Raw genomic sequence first — 17,014 nt, forward strand, 5'->3', positions numbered from 1 at the left:
CCTCTCCCTTCCGCAAGCACGGTGTGGGGCAGGAGGGAGAGCTATGAGTCAAGCACAATCTCTCTGTTCACTTTAAGGAGCCCAGCACCCATTTCCCTGGCGTCTCTACTGTCCTACTGTGACTTCTTTCCCATTAGCCTGTGGACCCTATTTCTTCAATCCTAGCCAAAACCACAACCTTCAGCACCAGACTCCAACACAATTTAGGAAAATAAGTCTGACAACTAATTCACAGGAGTAAAGCTTTACAGGTTTCATTATCAACACAAAAACATAGGAAAGATGCTGCCATCTTCTATCATTCTCAAAGAAGCAAATTCACTCTACAAAGAAGGTCCCTAGCTTACACCTGTAATGCTACTTAGGAGGCTGAGATCAGAGGATTGTGGTTTGAAGCCAGGCCAGGAAGAAAACTACTCAAGACTTCACCTTAATTTAATCAACAAACTACTGGAATGTAGGCATGGCTCAAGTGATAGAGTGCCAACTATGAACAAGAAAGATGAGCAATTTGTTTTCCATTGCTTGTTCATTTATATGTCTTTGGGAGTGGAGGGGGAGGTACAGAAATAAGTGACAAAAGGTAAACCAATGCAGCAATGGTACTCACCAGACACTAAGTTTAAAATGAACTTTACAACTTTTATGTGGAGATAGGTAGGGGAAAAGTGGAGAAGTAACATAGTCCAAAAAGACTCATACTCTTTACCTAACTTAGGCACTGTAACCCTTCTGTATATAAGCTTTATAATAATTTTTAAAAATCAAAAATAAAATAAATCTGAAAACGAAAACTGAGCAAGAATGTGAGGCCTTGAGTTCAATCCTTGGTAAAAACACCCACATGTGAAGCAACAGCAATGAATCCCCCTCTGTAAAGTAATATAAGCTTAAACAAACGAATAAGGAGACAGAAAGACAGAGATAACTGCCCTATTATGTAACTGTACCCCTTTTGCACACCACCTTGTCAACAAAATTTAACTAATAACAAAAATTTTTAAAAGAATTAAAAAAAAAGAAAGTGCTGAATACAAAACAAAACAAAAAAACACTCTTAATGAGAAATAATAAAAACTGGGGCTGGGAATATGGCCTAGTGGCAAAAGTGTCTGCCTCGTATACATGAAGCCCTGGGTTCGATTCCCCAGCCAGAAGTGGCGCTGTGGCTCAAGTGGCAGAGTGCTAGCCTTGAGCAAAAGGAAGCCAGGGACAGTGCTCAGGCCCTGAGTCCAAGGCCCAGGACTGGCAAACAAACAAAACAAAAAAAAAATCAAGAAAAACTGGCATTATTTTTTTAAAAAAAAAGAGAAAAAAAGAAAAGAGTAAAGGGGAGGGGAGGGGAGGGGAAGGGAAGGGAGGGGAGAGGAAAGGGAAAGGGAAAAAGGAAGGGGAAGGGGAAGGGAAGGAAAAGGGCTGGGAATGTGGCTTAGAAATAGAGTGCTTGCCTAGCATGCATGAAACCATGGGTTCAATTCCTCAGTACTACATAAACAGAAAAGTCCGGAAGTGGTGCTATGGCTCAAGTGGTAGAGTGCTAGCCTTGAGAACAGAGTGCCCAGGCCCTGAATTCAAGCCCCAGAACTGGCCAAAAAAAGAAAAAGAAAAAAGGAGAGAGGGAACAGAAAAGAAAACAGGGCTGGGGATGAGGCTTAATCTGTAATCCTAGCTACTCAGGAAGCTGATATCTGAGGATCCTGGTTCAATGCCAGCACAGATAGTCCTGAGAGTCTTGTCTCCAATAAGCTCTACTCAAAATAAACCCAAGTGGCCCAGTGGCTCAAGTGGTATAGCACTAGCCTTGAGCAAAAAGCTTCAGGGACAGCAAAGGAAGGAAGGGGGGGGGGGGGGGAGAGGCAGGCAGGCAGGCAAGCAGGCAGGCAGCTAAAGAGAACACTGCAGTTCAAGATCAGCCCAAGCTGGGCTGGGGATATGGCCTAGTGGCAAGAGTGCTTGCCTCCTATACATGAGGCCCTGGGTTCAATTCCCCAGCACCACATATACAGAAAACGGCCAGAAGTGGCGCTGTGGCTCAAGTGGCAGAGTGCTAGCCTTGAGCAAAAAGAAGCCAGGGACAGTGCTCAGGCCCTGAGTCCAAGCCCCAGGACTGGCCAAAAAAAAAGATCAGCCCAGGCAAAAAGTTGTTGAGACTCTATCTCAACGAAGAAGCTTTGTGTGGAACTGTATACCTATGGTCCCAGCTATATCAGAAGGTTAGACAGGAAGACTACAGTCTGAGGCTAGGCCCATGCAGAAAGCATGAGGCCACAGCCCCAGAAGAACTAAAGGGAAAAAAAAGACTAGGGATGGACCTCAAGTGTAGAAAATGTGCTTACCAAGTACAAAGCCCTCAGTTCAAAGCCCACTACTATCACAAAAGAAAGAAAAATGCTGGGAAGGAATGCAAATCATTACCAGGGAAGCAGTGTATACAACATTTTTCTGTTCTGTCCGCATTTATACCTGTGGCTACTGTAGTGACAAACTTGGATCCAAAATGCCCATCAGGAGAAAGCCGACAGATGTTGGGGTGCTTGTTCTGGAAGTCTCCTGCAGTTATGCATTCTTCTGAACTTAGAAAGTAAGTGTCCTAAAACAAGAGAAAGGGCACATAAACTTCACAGCAGCATGTCAAAACAAACCGTTTATTCTTTGGAAAGTATTAAAAGCTAAATTCCAAGCTCTCCAAGTCTACACTGACACAAATACTTGGGAGGCCTAGCATTACAGTGCCTCGTCTAAAAGCCACCCACTCCACGGGTCTGTGAAGGCGAAGGGACTTCCCTGCCACGAGGCCACGCCAGCCGCCAACTCACCTTATTTCGACTATAACGGACTGTACCCTTTCGGGTATCTTCTGAGATGAGGTCTGTGAATATCCAGCCAACCTTAATGAAAAAAAGAAAGTATGTTTTAAATAGTTCCCCTAGAACACACTGATACAGGAAGCTTGAGCAGGGTCTCCAAAGCCTGCTCTTAGTTAGGAAGCAGGTGAAGAGCGAGCAGTTCCTCAGCTACCAGGCACACCAGTGCTTCAAAACCCACTGGGCAAAACTAACAGCACCTTCTGGTGCTGCTGGGCCAGACAAATAAATACAGGACTTACTGATCCATTACCAAGGGCTCCGCTCAGCACCAGCTGTACCCAGCACTGTGGTGGGCAGGAAACTAGCCAGATGTGGCAAGGGAGAGTTTATGTTCCAATGTCAGAGACAGACGACCCCGCAAACGTTGAGTTTCCTACATGGCTGGGTATTTGGGCACATCCCTATAATCCCAGCACTAGCTAGGAAAGCAGAGGCAGGTTACTCTGAGCTCTGAGGCTAGCACGTATAAACAGGAGGTTGAAGGACGATGCGGAGGAAGAGGTGAGCGCGCCCACAGAGGCACGCCTGCATGTTCCGGCCAGCGTCAGCAGCCGTGGCTGGCAGGCACTGCGGTGGAGGCTGTGACTACTGCTCTGAGGCGATGCATTCTGTTTATTTATTTTGGTTTAGTTTTGGCTTTACGAGATGGGATCACATAATGTGGCACAGGCTGGGCTTGAACACCTGGCCTCCACCCTTCTACCTCATCCTCTCAAGAACTAGGAGTACAGGTTTGAAGCTCCTGCATAGCAGTGGGTTTAGACTTAAGGAAATATTCCCACCTCACTGAGTCAAAGGATCATAAAAGCTATCAGCACCCAAAGAGCACAAGGGCCAGGCCTCTGCCTGACTTATGCACTTCCCCCAGAGCCGCGGGCCCCAGCAACAGAGCCCAGATCCCCCCAAGGCCACATGGCTGACAGAGGCCCTATACCTTCCTCAGGCCAAGTTTGGCAGCGATCTCATCTACCACCTCAGCTTTTGGATCTTCAAGAAGCTCCAGGCTATTCTGTGTGCCAATCTGTGGGAAATCAAAGGGAGAAGAAAGTCAGAGGGCAGGGCTGGGACAGGCAGGACTCCACTCCCTCCACCACTACTCAGTGATGCAAGCCTAGTGGCCTCCTCCCTGCCTGGCACTGGCTAACCATACGCAGGCTCACACCAGGCTTTCCCTCCCTGGCTTCAGGCTGGGTGTGGGTGTAGCTCTTCAGGTCAAAGCACAGCTATCCACTGTGCATCCCAAGGTTTCCTTCGATGGAAAGTGAACTCTACACGTGGGTGGCAGCTGCAGGGTTGATGCTTGGGGACACAGCCAGAACTAATGAAGAGGCACCGCAGACTGAAGCGGGCTCACCAAGAGGCACAGTGCTCAGCTGGGGCATTGGACCAAGGGCGGCTGTGGATTGTGAATAAGGAACACTCCAAGCAGAAACTCCAGCACAGGTGTTCCAAACTTGAGTTACATTCATGAGGCATAGCATTGTATATTAAGTCCAATTCTGACAAAACAGCAAACCATTTTCTCTTCTGCTGGGTGTCACTCACATAGAGAACACCACCCCCCCTAGGAGACAGGTCAAATCTCCAACTCAGGCTTAATCAGAGGAAGACACTTGTTCAAAAACAAGTGGCATCAGGGGCTAAGGAAGGATGAACAGGAGGTCATTAGAAGTCAACAGTCTCAATTCAGACTCTCGTCCACCCACATGCTCAAGCCTCCAATGACCCTGATGGGAGTCAGCAGGCTGATTGCTGTTTCAATTATGTATTTTTATTTTTTGGTCAGTCGTGGGGCTTGAACTCAGGGCTTTCTTCTCCCCAGTCCTGGGGCTTGAACACTGTTCCTGAGCTCCTTTTCCCCAAGGCTAGGACTGCACCATTTGCACCACAGTGCCACTAAGCCACATTCCCAAACCCCAAGCCTCTTTGTGCTCGAGGGGAGCACTCTACCACTTGAGCCACGGAGCCACTTCTGGTTTTGTGTGGTTAACTGGAGATGAGTCTCACAGAGACTTTTCTTGCCAGGCTGGCTTTGAGCTGCGATCCATAGATCCCAGCCTCCTGTGTAGCTAGAATTACAGACATGAGACACCAATGCCCAACTGTATTCTTCATCTCTTTTTCCTTCCCACCCCTCCCTTGCCTTTCCTCTCTTCTCTTTTTCGGTCATAGGACTTGAACTCAAGACCTGAGCACTGAATTACTTGAGCTTTTTTTTCGGCTTCACTTCCAGTTTTCTGGTGGTTAATTGCAGCTGGCTTTGGGCCACGATCCTCAGATCTCAGGCTCCTGAGTAGCTAGGATTACAGAGGTGAGCCACCAACACCTGGCCTTTTTTTGTTGTTTTAAACTGACTCTGTTTGTAGTCCAGGCAGGCTTCAAACTAAAAATCCTCTTGCCTTAGCTCCCTCAACAGCATTGTAGAAGTATATGATCAGGCCCAGCTTGTTTGCTGAGATGGGTTCTCACTAACGTTTTGCCGGACTGGCTTTAAACCAACCCCTGCCTTGTGAGTACAGCTAAGGTTACAGGCCTGAGCCACCTCACTGGCCCTGCTCTGAGCATTCTGTTTTGGGTTTATTGGCTAGTCCTGGGGCTTAGACTCAGGGCCCGAGCACTGTCCCTGGCTTCTTTTTGCTCACGGCTAGCACTCTGCCACTTGAGCCACAGCACCACTTCTGGCCGTTTTCTGTACATGTGGTGCTGGGGAATCGAACCCAGGGCTTCATGTATACGAACGAGGCAAGCACTCTTGCCACTAGGCCATATTCCCAGCCCCTGCTCTGAGGTTCTGAAGACGTCTAGATGAGTCATGCCCTACAAGTCCTGTCACTCCTGCCTGCTGCAGGATGGAAGAGGCAGAACCACAGCAAAGAGCTAACAGCAGCTTCCCACTGTGCTGGCACCAGCAACTCACTACACTTATGAATTATGCCAGAGAATATTTCTACTCTTAGGAAACACAACCATACAGTATTGAGAAAATAAATATGAGAGCCAGGTACAGGGGCTCATGCGTGTAATCCTAGCTACGCAGTATGCTGATCACATTTCAAAGCCAACTCAGGGAAGAAAGTCTGTGAGACTCTCACCTCATATTAACCACCAAAAAACTAGAAGAAGAACTGTGGCTCTCTAGTTGGTAAAGTGCTAGCCTTGAGCAAAAAAAGCTCAGTGACAGCACCCAGGCCCCAAGTTCAAACCGCAGAACCCGCACACAAAAAAAAGTACAATAAATGTGTATGCCCTTTGCATAGACAGCAACGGAGAGAATACACAAGAACATGTGAAGCAGTGAAAAGCTCATCTTACACAGCCTTCAAACAACAGCAGACATGTGCATCATGTGTAAATGACAAGCCCTGCCCTGCGCTCGCATACCTGAGGAGGTTCATAAATCGCAGCCACTTCCGCCCTGATGCCCAGGGGAATGTCCTTGTGCTCCGTGTACCGTCCATACAGGTACCCGAAGTGCTGGTGCCCCGTCTTTCTCCAGAAGTCAAGGAAGCGGTCAGCAACCGTGTGATTCTCAAACATGATATTGTCAACATGTCTGTATTTCTGTAAATTAACAACAGTGGACTAAAGGAAGACATTGAATCCAATCTGCTTTTCTACACCAAACCATGCCAAAATATCTACTATCTAGTCTCTTCTTTATCAACTCCAAAACGGGATTTTAGGCCGGTCCTGAGGCTTGAACTCTGGGCCTGGGTGCTGTTCCTGAGGTCTTTCTGCTCAAAGGTAGTGTTCTTTCTACCACTTGTGTCACAGCACCATTTCTGGCCTTTTCTGTGATAAAATGAAGATAAAAAGAGTCTCAGACATTCCTGGGCTGGCATTGAGCCATGATACTCAGATCTCAGCTTCCGGAATAGCTAGGATTACAGTTGTGAACCACTCATGCCCAGCTTTTATCCTCTTTAAAAAAAAAAAAATAGAGCCAACAGCCTGGGGGAAATCACTCAAGAAAGAGCACTTGTCAAGTATACACACACAAGTACAAGCCCATACTAAATAACAAAACATTTTTCAGCCAAAAAAACTCAGAGGGCTGGGAATGTGGCCTAGTGGTAGAGTGCTTGCCTCACACACATCAAGCCCTGGGTTTGATTCCTCAGTACCACATATGTAGGAAAAAGCCAGAAGTGGGGCTGGGAATATGGCCTAGTGGCAGAGTGATTGCCTTGTATACATGAAGTCCTGGGCTTCAATTCCCCAGCACCACATATATAGGAAATGGCCAGAAGTGGCGCTGTGGCTCAAGTGGCAGAGTGCTAGCCTTGAGCAAAAAGAAGCCAGGGACAGTGCTCAGGCCACGAGTCCAAGCCCAGGACTGCCCCCGCCCCCTCCCCCCACAAAATTTGGGACTGGGAATATGGCCTAGTAGTAGAGTGCTCGCCTTGTATACATGAAGCCCTGGGTTCAATTCCGCAGCACCGCATATATAGGAAATGGCCAGAAGTGGTGCTGTGGCTCAAGTGGCAGAGTGCTAGCCTTGAGCAAAAAGAAGCCAAGGACAGTGCTCAGGCCCTGAGTCCAAGGCCAAGGACTGGCAAAAACAAAACAAAGAAAAAGCCACAAGTGGCGCTGTGGCTCACCTGGTAAAATGCTAGCGTTGAGCAAAAAGAAGCCAAGGACAGTGCTCAGGCCCTGGTGACTGGCAAAAAAAAAAAACACAAAAACCCTCAGGAACATCTCACCTGTCTGTTCAGTGTGATGGCACTGGGTTGGCACTTGGTGCAAATGCCATTGGGCCATGGGAGATGTCCCTCGCAGCCCGACTTAATCTTACAGCTGATATTCTCCAGGGCAACAAACTTCCCCCTGTTGGAAGAGAAACAACGGAGTCACTGTGACGATGGTGAGGAGTCAGGCTGGAGACTAGAAGGGCACTGGAACAAGGTAACCTCCTCCAGGGCAGCTTTCCAGGGAAGGTACGAAAACTACCCTAGCGGTAAGTCCAGGAAGTCCTATAAGACAGCCTCATCTTCTACTGAGGCTCAACCCTATAGAAGCATGGTTTTTAGACCCAAGCCCCTACCCTAACATCCATGGGCACAGCTGGAAATGTACTGATCTAACTTGTCCACCAAAAGGAAGCCTCATCCCTTTTTAATAACTCTAACACTGTGAGCTCAGCATTCATAATTTCTAAAACATTCTTTTTATAGAAAATGTAAGAGCAATAGCTTCCTTCTCTATACTTTTAGGTAATGTAAAATCACTATTTGAAGACTGTCAGTGAGAAACCTGGATCCGGCTCTGAACTTGAAGGAACTTGTGCAGGTGTTAAGTTTTCTCCCTTCAAGAATGGTTTAATAATTCCTATATTCTTCTGTATTTTGTTTCCTTTCTGCTTTCTTGAGATGTGATGGACAAAAATTTTATGTGCCTAGTTTTACACAATGTGATGATTTTGATGTTTTATTTATTTTTCAAGTAGAAATGAAATGTATCGGGTGTTCATGTTTCACCACACACATAGGCGTGCGCACATGCTAACTATGTAATTAGCATTGCATCAGCTGGTACTTACAACTCTTTCTCAACGAGCCACAGGCACACTGGTGCCTCAGCACCTGAGCAGCCATGCTTCTGTCTCCGTACATGCCAGTAACGCCCGCAGAGAGTATTCTATGACCCAGACTGAAAAGAGACTGACCAGGCTCCTCTCATGCAGTAGTCCTCATACACTCCCTACACCAGAGAGCTCCATTGCTTCCCTACGTAAAGCCAGCAATGGGCTTCTGCTGGGTTTTTTCTTCTGTTCTAACACTGTTTAAAAAATAACTTCAGGGCTTAGAGGTGTGGCTCCAATCACACAGTGCCTGCCCAGAAAGTGCAATGCTTTGAGCTGAATTCCCCAAATACCACAAAAAAAAGTCACTTCGATATGTCTGGAAAGGGGGCTGGAAATGTGGCTTAGCCGTAGAGTGCTTGTCTCGCATGCACGAAGCCCTGGGTTCAAGCCCTCAGTACCACGAAAACAGAAAAAGCCAGAAGCGGCGCTGTGGCTCAGTGGTAGAATGCTAGCTAGCTTTGAGCAAAAGGAAGCCAGGGACAGTGCTCAGGCCCTGAGTTCAAGCCCCAGAACTGGGGGAGAAAAAAAGAAAAGAAACCAAAATATTCACTACTGCTAGCTACTTCCTGAATTCACTCAGAAGCTGAAGGAAGGCTACTGCTATGTCTGCCTCACCAAGTTTGTGAACCACTACCACTGTGGTTACAAGTTACAACAATACAGCTTCAGCTTCTACTACAGCTTTGAAACTAAGGCTGAAGAGGCAGATCACTGGGCAAAGGTCCAGTAGCCAAAGTGGGCAAGCTGAGACTACCAATGAGCGGAAAACGAAAGACGCCAGCACAGGGCAGGCCGCCGCCATGCACACTAACTTCAGGTGCGGCATAGGAGAGAAGGCCAGTGGCGTCTCCCCGGCTGGGCAATCTGTGCGGTTCTCTCAGCACTCTGGTTGTGACACAGTGTCTGCCACAGACTCTCCCCAAGGTTTCTAAAATACAGAGCAGACCTGCCTAGCAAGTGCAAGGCCCTGAATTCAAACACAAGTACCAGCAAAAACTCCTAGGATCCAAGATGCCAAGGCTTTGTACACTGTTAATTTTCCCTTCGCCATTCCCATGCCCAGTAGCTGTAACCATTCCAATATGCTAAAGGAACCTTGCTTATGCCAGAGCCACAGTAGCTGCTTACTTGTCAGCCCCTCCAGTCAGCTTACGGATGTAGGCATGAAAGGACATATGCTTCACAGGAGGCTCCAAGTGATTCAGGTAGTCTTCATCGAACGGCTGCCAAAACACACACAGGAAGTGAGCAGTCATAAGCTGGCCAGGGCACGGGAGGCAGAAGGATCCTGCTACGCAAGGGAGCAGGTGAGCTAGCCACAGTCAGTGTCCACAGGGGCAGGGAGGGAGGCAGTGTGGCTTCCTCACTAGTTCAAGATCCAAATCAAGCTTTTCTATGTGAGCCAGTTATCTTTTTAAGTCTAAAATGAATCTCTACTAAATAGAAAATGTTTTTAAGCCAAATAAGTTCCAGAAAATTTTTACAAACAAGTTACAAGAGGGCTGAGATACAGCTAAGAGGTGAAGAGAACTGGGCACTGGTGGCCTACAACTATAATCCTAGTTACTCAGGAAGCTTAGATGAGAAGACTAAGCTTGAAGCCAGGCCAGGAAAAAAAAAGCCTCAAGACGCCATCTCCAGAATAACCAGCAAAAACCAGGGTAGGTCAGATGCCAAGGACCTCATGACAGTAATCCTAGCTACTTAGGAGGCTGTCACCTAGAGTAGTGTAGTTCAAAACAAGCCTAGGCAGAAAAGTCTGCAAGATTCCATCTCCAATTAGCCAGCAAAACACCACATTGGAGGCATTGGTCAAGTGACAGAGTGCCAGCCATGAGCAAGAAAGTCATGTAAACTAGGTAGTGGTGGTTCCTGCCTATAATCCTAGCTACTCAGGAAGCTGAGATCTGCAGCAAAGTCTTTGAGACACTTTTTCTGTTTGTTAGTTGTGGGGCTTGAACTCCCCCGAGCACTGTCCCTGAGCTCTTCAGCACAAGGCTAGCTCTCTACTACTTTGAGCCACAGTGCCACTTCCAGTTTTCTGGTGGTTAATTGAAGGTAAGAGTCTCACAGATGGGGCTGGGAATATGGCCTAGTGGCAAGAGTGCTTGCCTCGCATACATGAAGCCCTGAGTTCGATTCCCCAGCACCACATATATAGAAAACGGCCAGAAGTGGCGCTGTGGCTCAAGTGGCAGAGTGCTAGCCTTGAGCAAAAAGAAGCCAGGGACAGTGCTCAGGCCCTGAGTCCAAGCCCAGGACTGGCAAAAAAAAAAAGAGTCTCACAGATTTTCCTGTCCAGGCTGGCTTTGATCCATGATCCTCAGATCTCAATCTCTTAATTAAGTACCTAGGATTACAGGGGTAAGCCATTGGAGCCCAGCTGAGACTCTTACTTTCAATTAGCTACCACAAAGCTAGAAACAGACTTTTGGCTCAAAGTGGTAGAGCACTAGCCTTGAGCACAAAAGCTCAGGGACAGCACACAGGCTCTAATTTCTACACCGCCCCCCAACAAACCAAAAAAAGTATGGGGCTGGAAATGTGGCTTGGCAGTAGAGTGTTTGCCTTGCATGCATGAAGTCCTGGGTTTGATTCCTCAGCACCACATATACAGAAAACAGCCAGAAGTGGCGCTGTGGCTCAAGTGGTAGAGTGCTAGCTTTGAGCAAAAACAAACTCAGGGACAGTACCCAGGCCCTGAGTTCAAGCTCCAGGACTGGTTTAAAAAAAAAATTATGTCAAATGAGAACACCAGGCCCTACATTCAAGCCCCATCACTGGCACACAAAAAACGGTCACCTGGAAGCATCATGGCTCAAGCGGTAGAGTGCCAACCAAGGAAGGGGTCCTGAGTTAAAACCCCAGTACAGGAAAAGAAAACCCACAAGGTTAAGGTCAAGGTTCAAAAGCTGCCTGAGGAAAATCAGGTTGGCCTTGCTTGCCAGCCCCGTTACTAGCTAATAACTCTTATCAAGACAAATCACAGGGTCCAATCAAAACAATGACCATCATGACACCGCTGTGTCACCTTTTGAAAGTGTTATGCAAGGAGCACACAGTACACCACACTGCCCTTCACCAAGAAGGCTTTAGCCACTCATACTCCACCCACAAGGCCGCTCCCACAAAGGCTCACCCAGCCTTGGTGCTATTTGCACAAGTGGGGATGCAAGGCCCAGGACCAAGGCAATCAACACATCAGTTCGATTCTCCATACTCCAGTTCAGGAGCTCAGGAAGTCAGCAGCCAACCATCCCGAGTGGGCAGGGCTCCCGTAGGAAACTCACCTCCAGCGGAACACAGTGCACACACTTTCCCAAGGGGCCATGTCGGCATCTGGAGAGAGGACAAGCAGAAGAAAGGCACAGCAAAACTTAGGCTATTTTTGTGTTGGTGTCTCCCAAGTGTTTGAACATTTAAAAGTAAATTATTCTTTAATACAGTATTTCTCTACTAATGTATTTTTTTTTATTCTTTTTTTTTTTTAGCCAGTCCTGGGGCTTGAACTCAGGGCCTGAGCACTGTCCCTGGCTTCTTCCCGCTCAAGGCTAGCACTCTGCCACTTGAGCCACAACGCGACTTCTGGCTGTTTTCTGTATATGTAGTGCTGGGGAATTGAACCCAGGGCCTCATGTATACAAGGCGAGCACTCTTGCCACTAGGCCATATCCCCAGCCCTGTATTTTTTTTTTTTTGCCAGTCCCGGGGCTTGAACTCAGGGCCTGAGCACTGTCCCTGGCTTCTTTTTGCTCAAGGCTAGCACTCTACCTCTTGAGCCACAGCACCACTTCTGGCTTTTTCTATATATGTGGTGCTGAGGAATCAAACCTAGGGCTTCATTTATCTAATTTCCCCTTACACTCTTCACAGTCCCTGCATGTAGTCCAGGTTCCTTCAAACTTGGAATTCTGCCTCAGTCTCCCCAGTTCTGATATGACAAGGATGTACTGTGCTTAGAGTTCAAGGTTGTTAGTTGCCTAGGATGACACAAAAAATAAAAGCAATACTTAAGATGCATAAGGCCCTGCGTTCAGCCTCCAACAACAAAAACAAAAGACAGATCTCAAGTCCGTTTAAATAAATAATGTTAATAGCCAGCAGTTCACACTTGTAATACCAAATTACTGTGGAGGATGGTAGCAGAAACATTGAGGTCTAAAGCTACTCCAGGCAAAAAAGTCCATCTCCAATTAACTAACCAAAGGCTGGAGGGAGCAAATCAAGAGAAAGTGTGATACACGAAGTCCAAACCCTGGAATTGGGCTGGAGGGAGAGGAATTAATAAGAAAACCAGTAACACATAGATGTGGCAAAACCACAGAATAGTGTATGAACCACCCATGTTTGGAATACGCCTACTTTGCGCACACTCAGGAGGATGCTTGGCCCTAAAGATGCTGGACATTTTCAGTTACAGAAAAGAACATTAGCCTGTACAATAAAGAGACCTGCTTATTCGTGTGAGGAGAGTGGTGAAGATAGTGGAAAGGTCAAACGGCAGTCCCTCCAAGGCTCAATCAGATCCCACTCAAAACAGGATCAGAATTCTTAGGGGGATCTGAGTATAGCATTTCAAGGGGCTGGGGAGATGGCCTAGGGGTAGAGTGCTTGCCTTGAATACATGAAGCCCTGGGTTCCATTCCTCAGCACTACATATACAGAAAAGGCCAGAAGTGGTGCTGTAGCTCAAGTGGCAAAAAGAAGCAAGTCAGTGTCCAGGCCCTGAGTCCAAGCTCCAGGACTGGCAAAGAAAGCATTTCAACACGACAGAGATGCCTCCTGATGTAGGATGCAAGCTCTTGTTGATGACAGGTCAGAATTAACACTGCACATGCACATGTTTTACAAGGGGGTGTTGAACCCTAGGAGGAAATACAAGTGGGAGTGGCAGCGGAAATACAAGTGGGAGCGGCAGCTAACGGCTAAGACTAAGTGACTCCATGCCAGCTTCAGCTGAACATGTGTGGCTCTTCCATCTAAAACATACAAGTTGCTACTGCAACAACTGGGATCCCAATAGCTCAACATTTACAGAACGAGGCGTCTTCAAAAAAAGACAGCCACTACAGACAGAGACAGATAAGCTTTGCTTACATCATTTTGCATCATTGGTTATGAATTCAGACACATTCAATTGGTATCTTTAAAAATAACTATAAATATCCTAAAATAAATGCGCACCAGCACCGGGGTTTCACATAAACCTGGTCAAAAGTGGATATTCAAAGGAGCAACATCTTTTGCAAATGACACATTCACTAGAGAGCTAAAGAGGACACATCAGTACAAGATGCCAAGTTCATTCTGTTGTTACTAAGAAGCCAAACCATGTTCTTAGACTGACAGATGCCCAAATACCATTCCCTTCGACTGCTCCCTCTCTGCCTGGGGGCTGGAGGGCTACGTAATTCAGAGGATCTCATGGTACAGTCTGTGTGTAAGATTCCTACTTTCGCTGGACAACTTTCACACCTTTTACTATGTGTACACACTAAGACATTTTACATGGAACATATTTTAAAGTTCCAACTAATAAGATGAAATGAAATTCAATATTAAAATATATGGTCAGGAGCTGGGAATGTGGTTTAGTGGTGGAGTGCTTGCCTCGCGTGCAATAAACCATGGGCTCCATTCCTCAGAACCACATACACAGAAAATTCCGGAGGTGGTTGCTGTGGCTCAAGCCTGAACAAAAAAAAAGAAGCTCAGGAAGAGTGCCCAGGCCTGAGTTCAAGCCCCAGGAATGGCAAAAAGTAAACATAAAAATAAAATAACAAATAAATGATCAGACTCAAAATTTCCATGTCATCTGATACTTATTAAGAGAGAACATATTTAACACTATCATAAGCAAGGGATATAGCTCACTGGCAGATTATTTTACCTAGCATGTGGGAGGTTAAAAAAAAAGTGAAAATGTGGGGCTGGGAATGTGGCCTAGTGGTAGAGTGCTTGCCTAGCATGTGTGAAGCCCTGGGTTCAATTCCTCAGTACCACATAACAGAAAAGGCCAGAAGTGGCGCTGTGGCTCAGTGGGAGAGTGCTAGCCTTGAGCAATAGAAACTCAGGGACAGTGTCCAGGTCCTGAGTTCAAGCCCCAGGACTGGCCAAAAAAAAAAAAAAAAAAAAGTGGCAATGTAGCCGGCAATAGTACTCAGATGGTAAATCCTTTATGTTTTAAAGCCAGGTAACATGGTACACATCTTCAACCCTGGCAATCAAGAGGTTTAGAAAGGAGAATTAAAGTTCAAGATCAGCCTGAGTTAACATATGAATACCCTGCCTCAAATTTAAAAAAATAGGGGCTGGGAATGTGGCCTAGTGGTAAAGTGCTCGCCTCCTATATATGTATGAAGCCCTGGGTTCAATTCCTCAGCACCACATATAGAGAAAAAGCGGGAAGTGGCGCTGTGGCTCAAGAGGTACAGTTCTAGCCTTGAGCAAAAAGAAGCCAGGGACAGTGCTCAGGCCCTAAGTTCAAGCCCCAGAACTGCCAAAAAACAAAACAAAACAAAATTTTAAAATTTTTTTGAAAAACTACAGGTGGATCTAGAGGCGTACGAAGCACTTACAGCTGTGGGTCTCGGCTCCTGTAAATCTTCCCGTCCTGCTTGCTGAGGTACTGATCAATCTCATCCTCCACCACATTGGGAACAAAGGGCTTTAAGCCCAGTGAGGTTGATGTCTCCATCTCTGATGAGGGTCCAGCAAGGCTTGAGGGAAACAGGAACAACAAATCGCCATGCCTGTGTGAAAAACACAAAGTGTCCACATCATCTTTTCTCTACCATATGAGCCACGCAGAACAAACTGAACATGTGAGTTCCAAGAGCTGAAAAGGGCAAACCCCATCATCATAAAAGTTCTCAGTTAATGAAGTTTCCAGTTTTTTTGGTTTGTTTTTCTTTTTTTTTTTTTTTTTTTTGGCCAGTCCTGGGCCTTGGACTCAGGGCCTGAGCACTGTCCCTGGCTTCTCTTTGCTCAAGGCTAGCACTCTGCCACTTGGGCCACAGCGCCACTTCTGGCCATTTTCCATATATGTGGTGCTGGAGAATTGAACCCAGGACCTCATGTATACTCTTGCCACTAGGCCATATCCCCAGCCCCAAGTTTCCAGTTTTAAACACGAGAATTTTCAAGCCAGGCACTGGTGGCTCATGCCTATAATCCTAGCTACTGAGGAGGCTGAGATCAGAGGACCATAGTTGGAAGCCAGCACAATCGAGAAAGTCCATGAGACTCTTATCTCCAATAAACTTCTCAAAAAAAGTCAGGGCCATGAGTTTGGCCTAGTGGTAGAGTGCGTTCCTAGCATTCACGAAGCCCTGAGATCGATTCCTCAGCACAACATACACAGAAAAAGCCCAGGACAGTGCCCAGGCCCTGAGTTTAAGCCCCAGGCCCTGAGTTTAAGCCCCAGGCAGGACTGGCAAAACAAAAAAAAACAACAAAAGAAAAGCCACGGACAGAAGCCTGAAAGAACATTTGGCCCCTGAAACGCACAGACACCAAACCAAAATGGAGCAGAGCCAGAAGTACAAGCACTAAAAGGATATATGGACTTCAAGGAGCATGGCAACAGCTCTTCAACAGATCTGCTCTTACCTCCTTTCCCGTCCATAATTCAGGAGTGACAAAACTGCCAAATTGTATTCAGAGACTTCTGTTTGCAGCAGTGAATTAGTCTTAAACATCCTCCAGCTCTAAAATACTTGACTCAGACACTGGATCAATTTTACCAAATACACTCTAAAAAAGACTGCTGTGTGCTTAAGAAAACTAACACGCAGGGGCACCAAACCCAGCAGTGCAGTAAATAATAGAAGAGGATGTGGCTCCGTGCAGGCTCTGAGCTAAGGCCAAGATCAAGAGCCTCACAGTTGTTCACTAGACAATCCCAGACCAGGCCATGAACACACCTGCCCAGCATAAGCTGCTGAAACTGCCCCATGAGACCAGATGTCCAAAGAGAATCTGAAGAACTGAGGAGCATCCGTAAGCTCAAACTAGAAAAACCCTGTCTGCCTCCATCTACCATGCAGCACAGAAAAAGGCCAGCTCCACTGAAGGGGCCTTTTCTGCCATGCTGTGGGACGGGGTGCACCTGATGCTACTGAGATCAGGAAGCCCAAAGACAGAACACAACTCAGTTACAGCTCCACAGCGCCTCCCTGTGACCACAGAAGCAAACATAAACTTTCTTTATAGAAAAGCTAAATCTGGGTCCTCAGGAACCCAAAACTGTTCCATCACATATAACTTCTCAAAAAATTAAACTTAAGAAATAAATAGAAAGATACAAAGGAAATAGGCCCACCATCAAGAGCAGACAGAAAGGGCTGAGAAGATGGCCTAGTGGTAGAGTACTCGCTTCTTATACATGAAGCCCTGGGTTCGATTCCCCAGCACCGCATATATAGAAAATGGCCAGGGGCTGGGGATATGGCCTAGTGGCAAGAGAGCTTGCCTCGTATACATGAGGCCCTGGGTTCGATTCCCCAGCACCACATATACAGAAAACGGCCAGAAGTGGCGCTGTGGCTCAAGTGGCAGAGTG

The 17,014-nt window shown here is 46.8% G+C and overlaps 1 protein-coding gene across 1 annotated transcript in view; it reads right to left on the reverse strand.

Moving 5' to 3' along the window:
* Nploc4 (NPL4 homolog, ubiquitin recognition factor) overlaps positions 1-17,014 on the reverse strand; it is a 69,326-nt gene that overhangs the window by 33,381 nt on the left and 18,931 nt on the right. Inside the window, exons 4-11 of the mRNA XM_048366766.1 lie at positions 15,030-15,203; positions 11,742-11,790; positions 9,580-9,674; positions 7,571-7,694; positions 6,249-6,428; positions 3,802-3,888; positions 2,817-2,888; positions 2,464-2,590 (exon numbers count right to left, since the gene is read on the reverse strand). Coding sequence (XP_048222723.1) covers positions 2,464-2,590; positions 2,817-2,888; positions 3,802-3,888; positions 6,249-6,428; positions 7,571-7,694; positions 9,580-9,674; positions 11,742-11,790; positions 15,030-15,203 — 908 coding nt within the window. The remainder of the gene's footprint in view (positions 1-2,463; positions 2,591-2,816; positions 2,889-3,801; positions 3,889-6,248; positions 6,429-7,570; positions 7,695-9,579; positions 9,675-11,741; positions 11,791-15,029; positions 15,204-17,014) is intronic.

Source organism: Perognathus longimembris, chromosome 17 (assembly GCF_023159225.1).
Source record: "Perognathus longimembris pacificus isolate PPM17 chromosome 17, ASM2315922v1, whole genome shotgun sequence".
Lineage (NCBI taxonomy): Eukaryota > Metazoa > Chordata > Mammalia > Rodentia > Heteromyidae > Perognathus > Perognathus longimembris.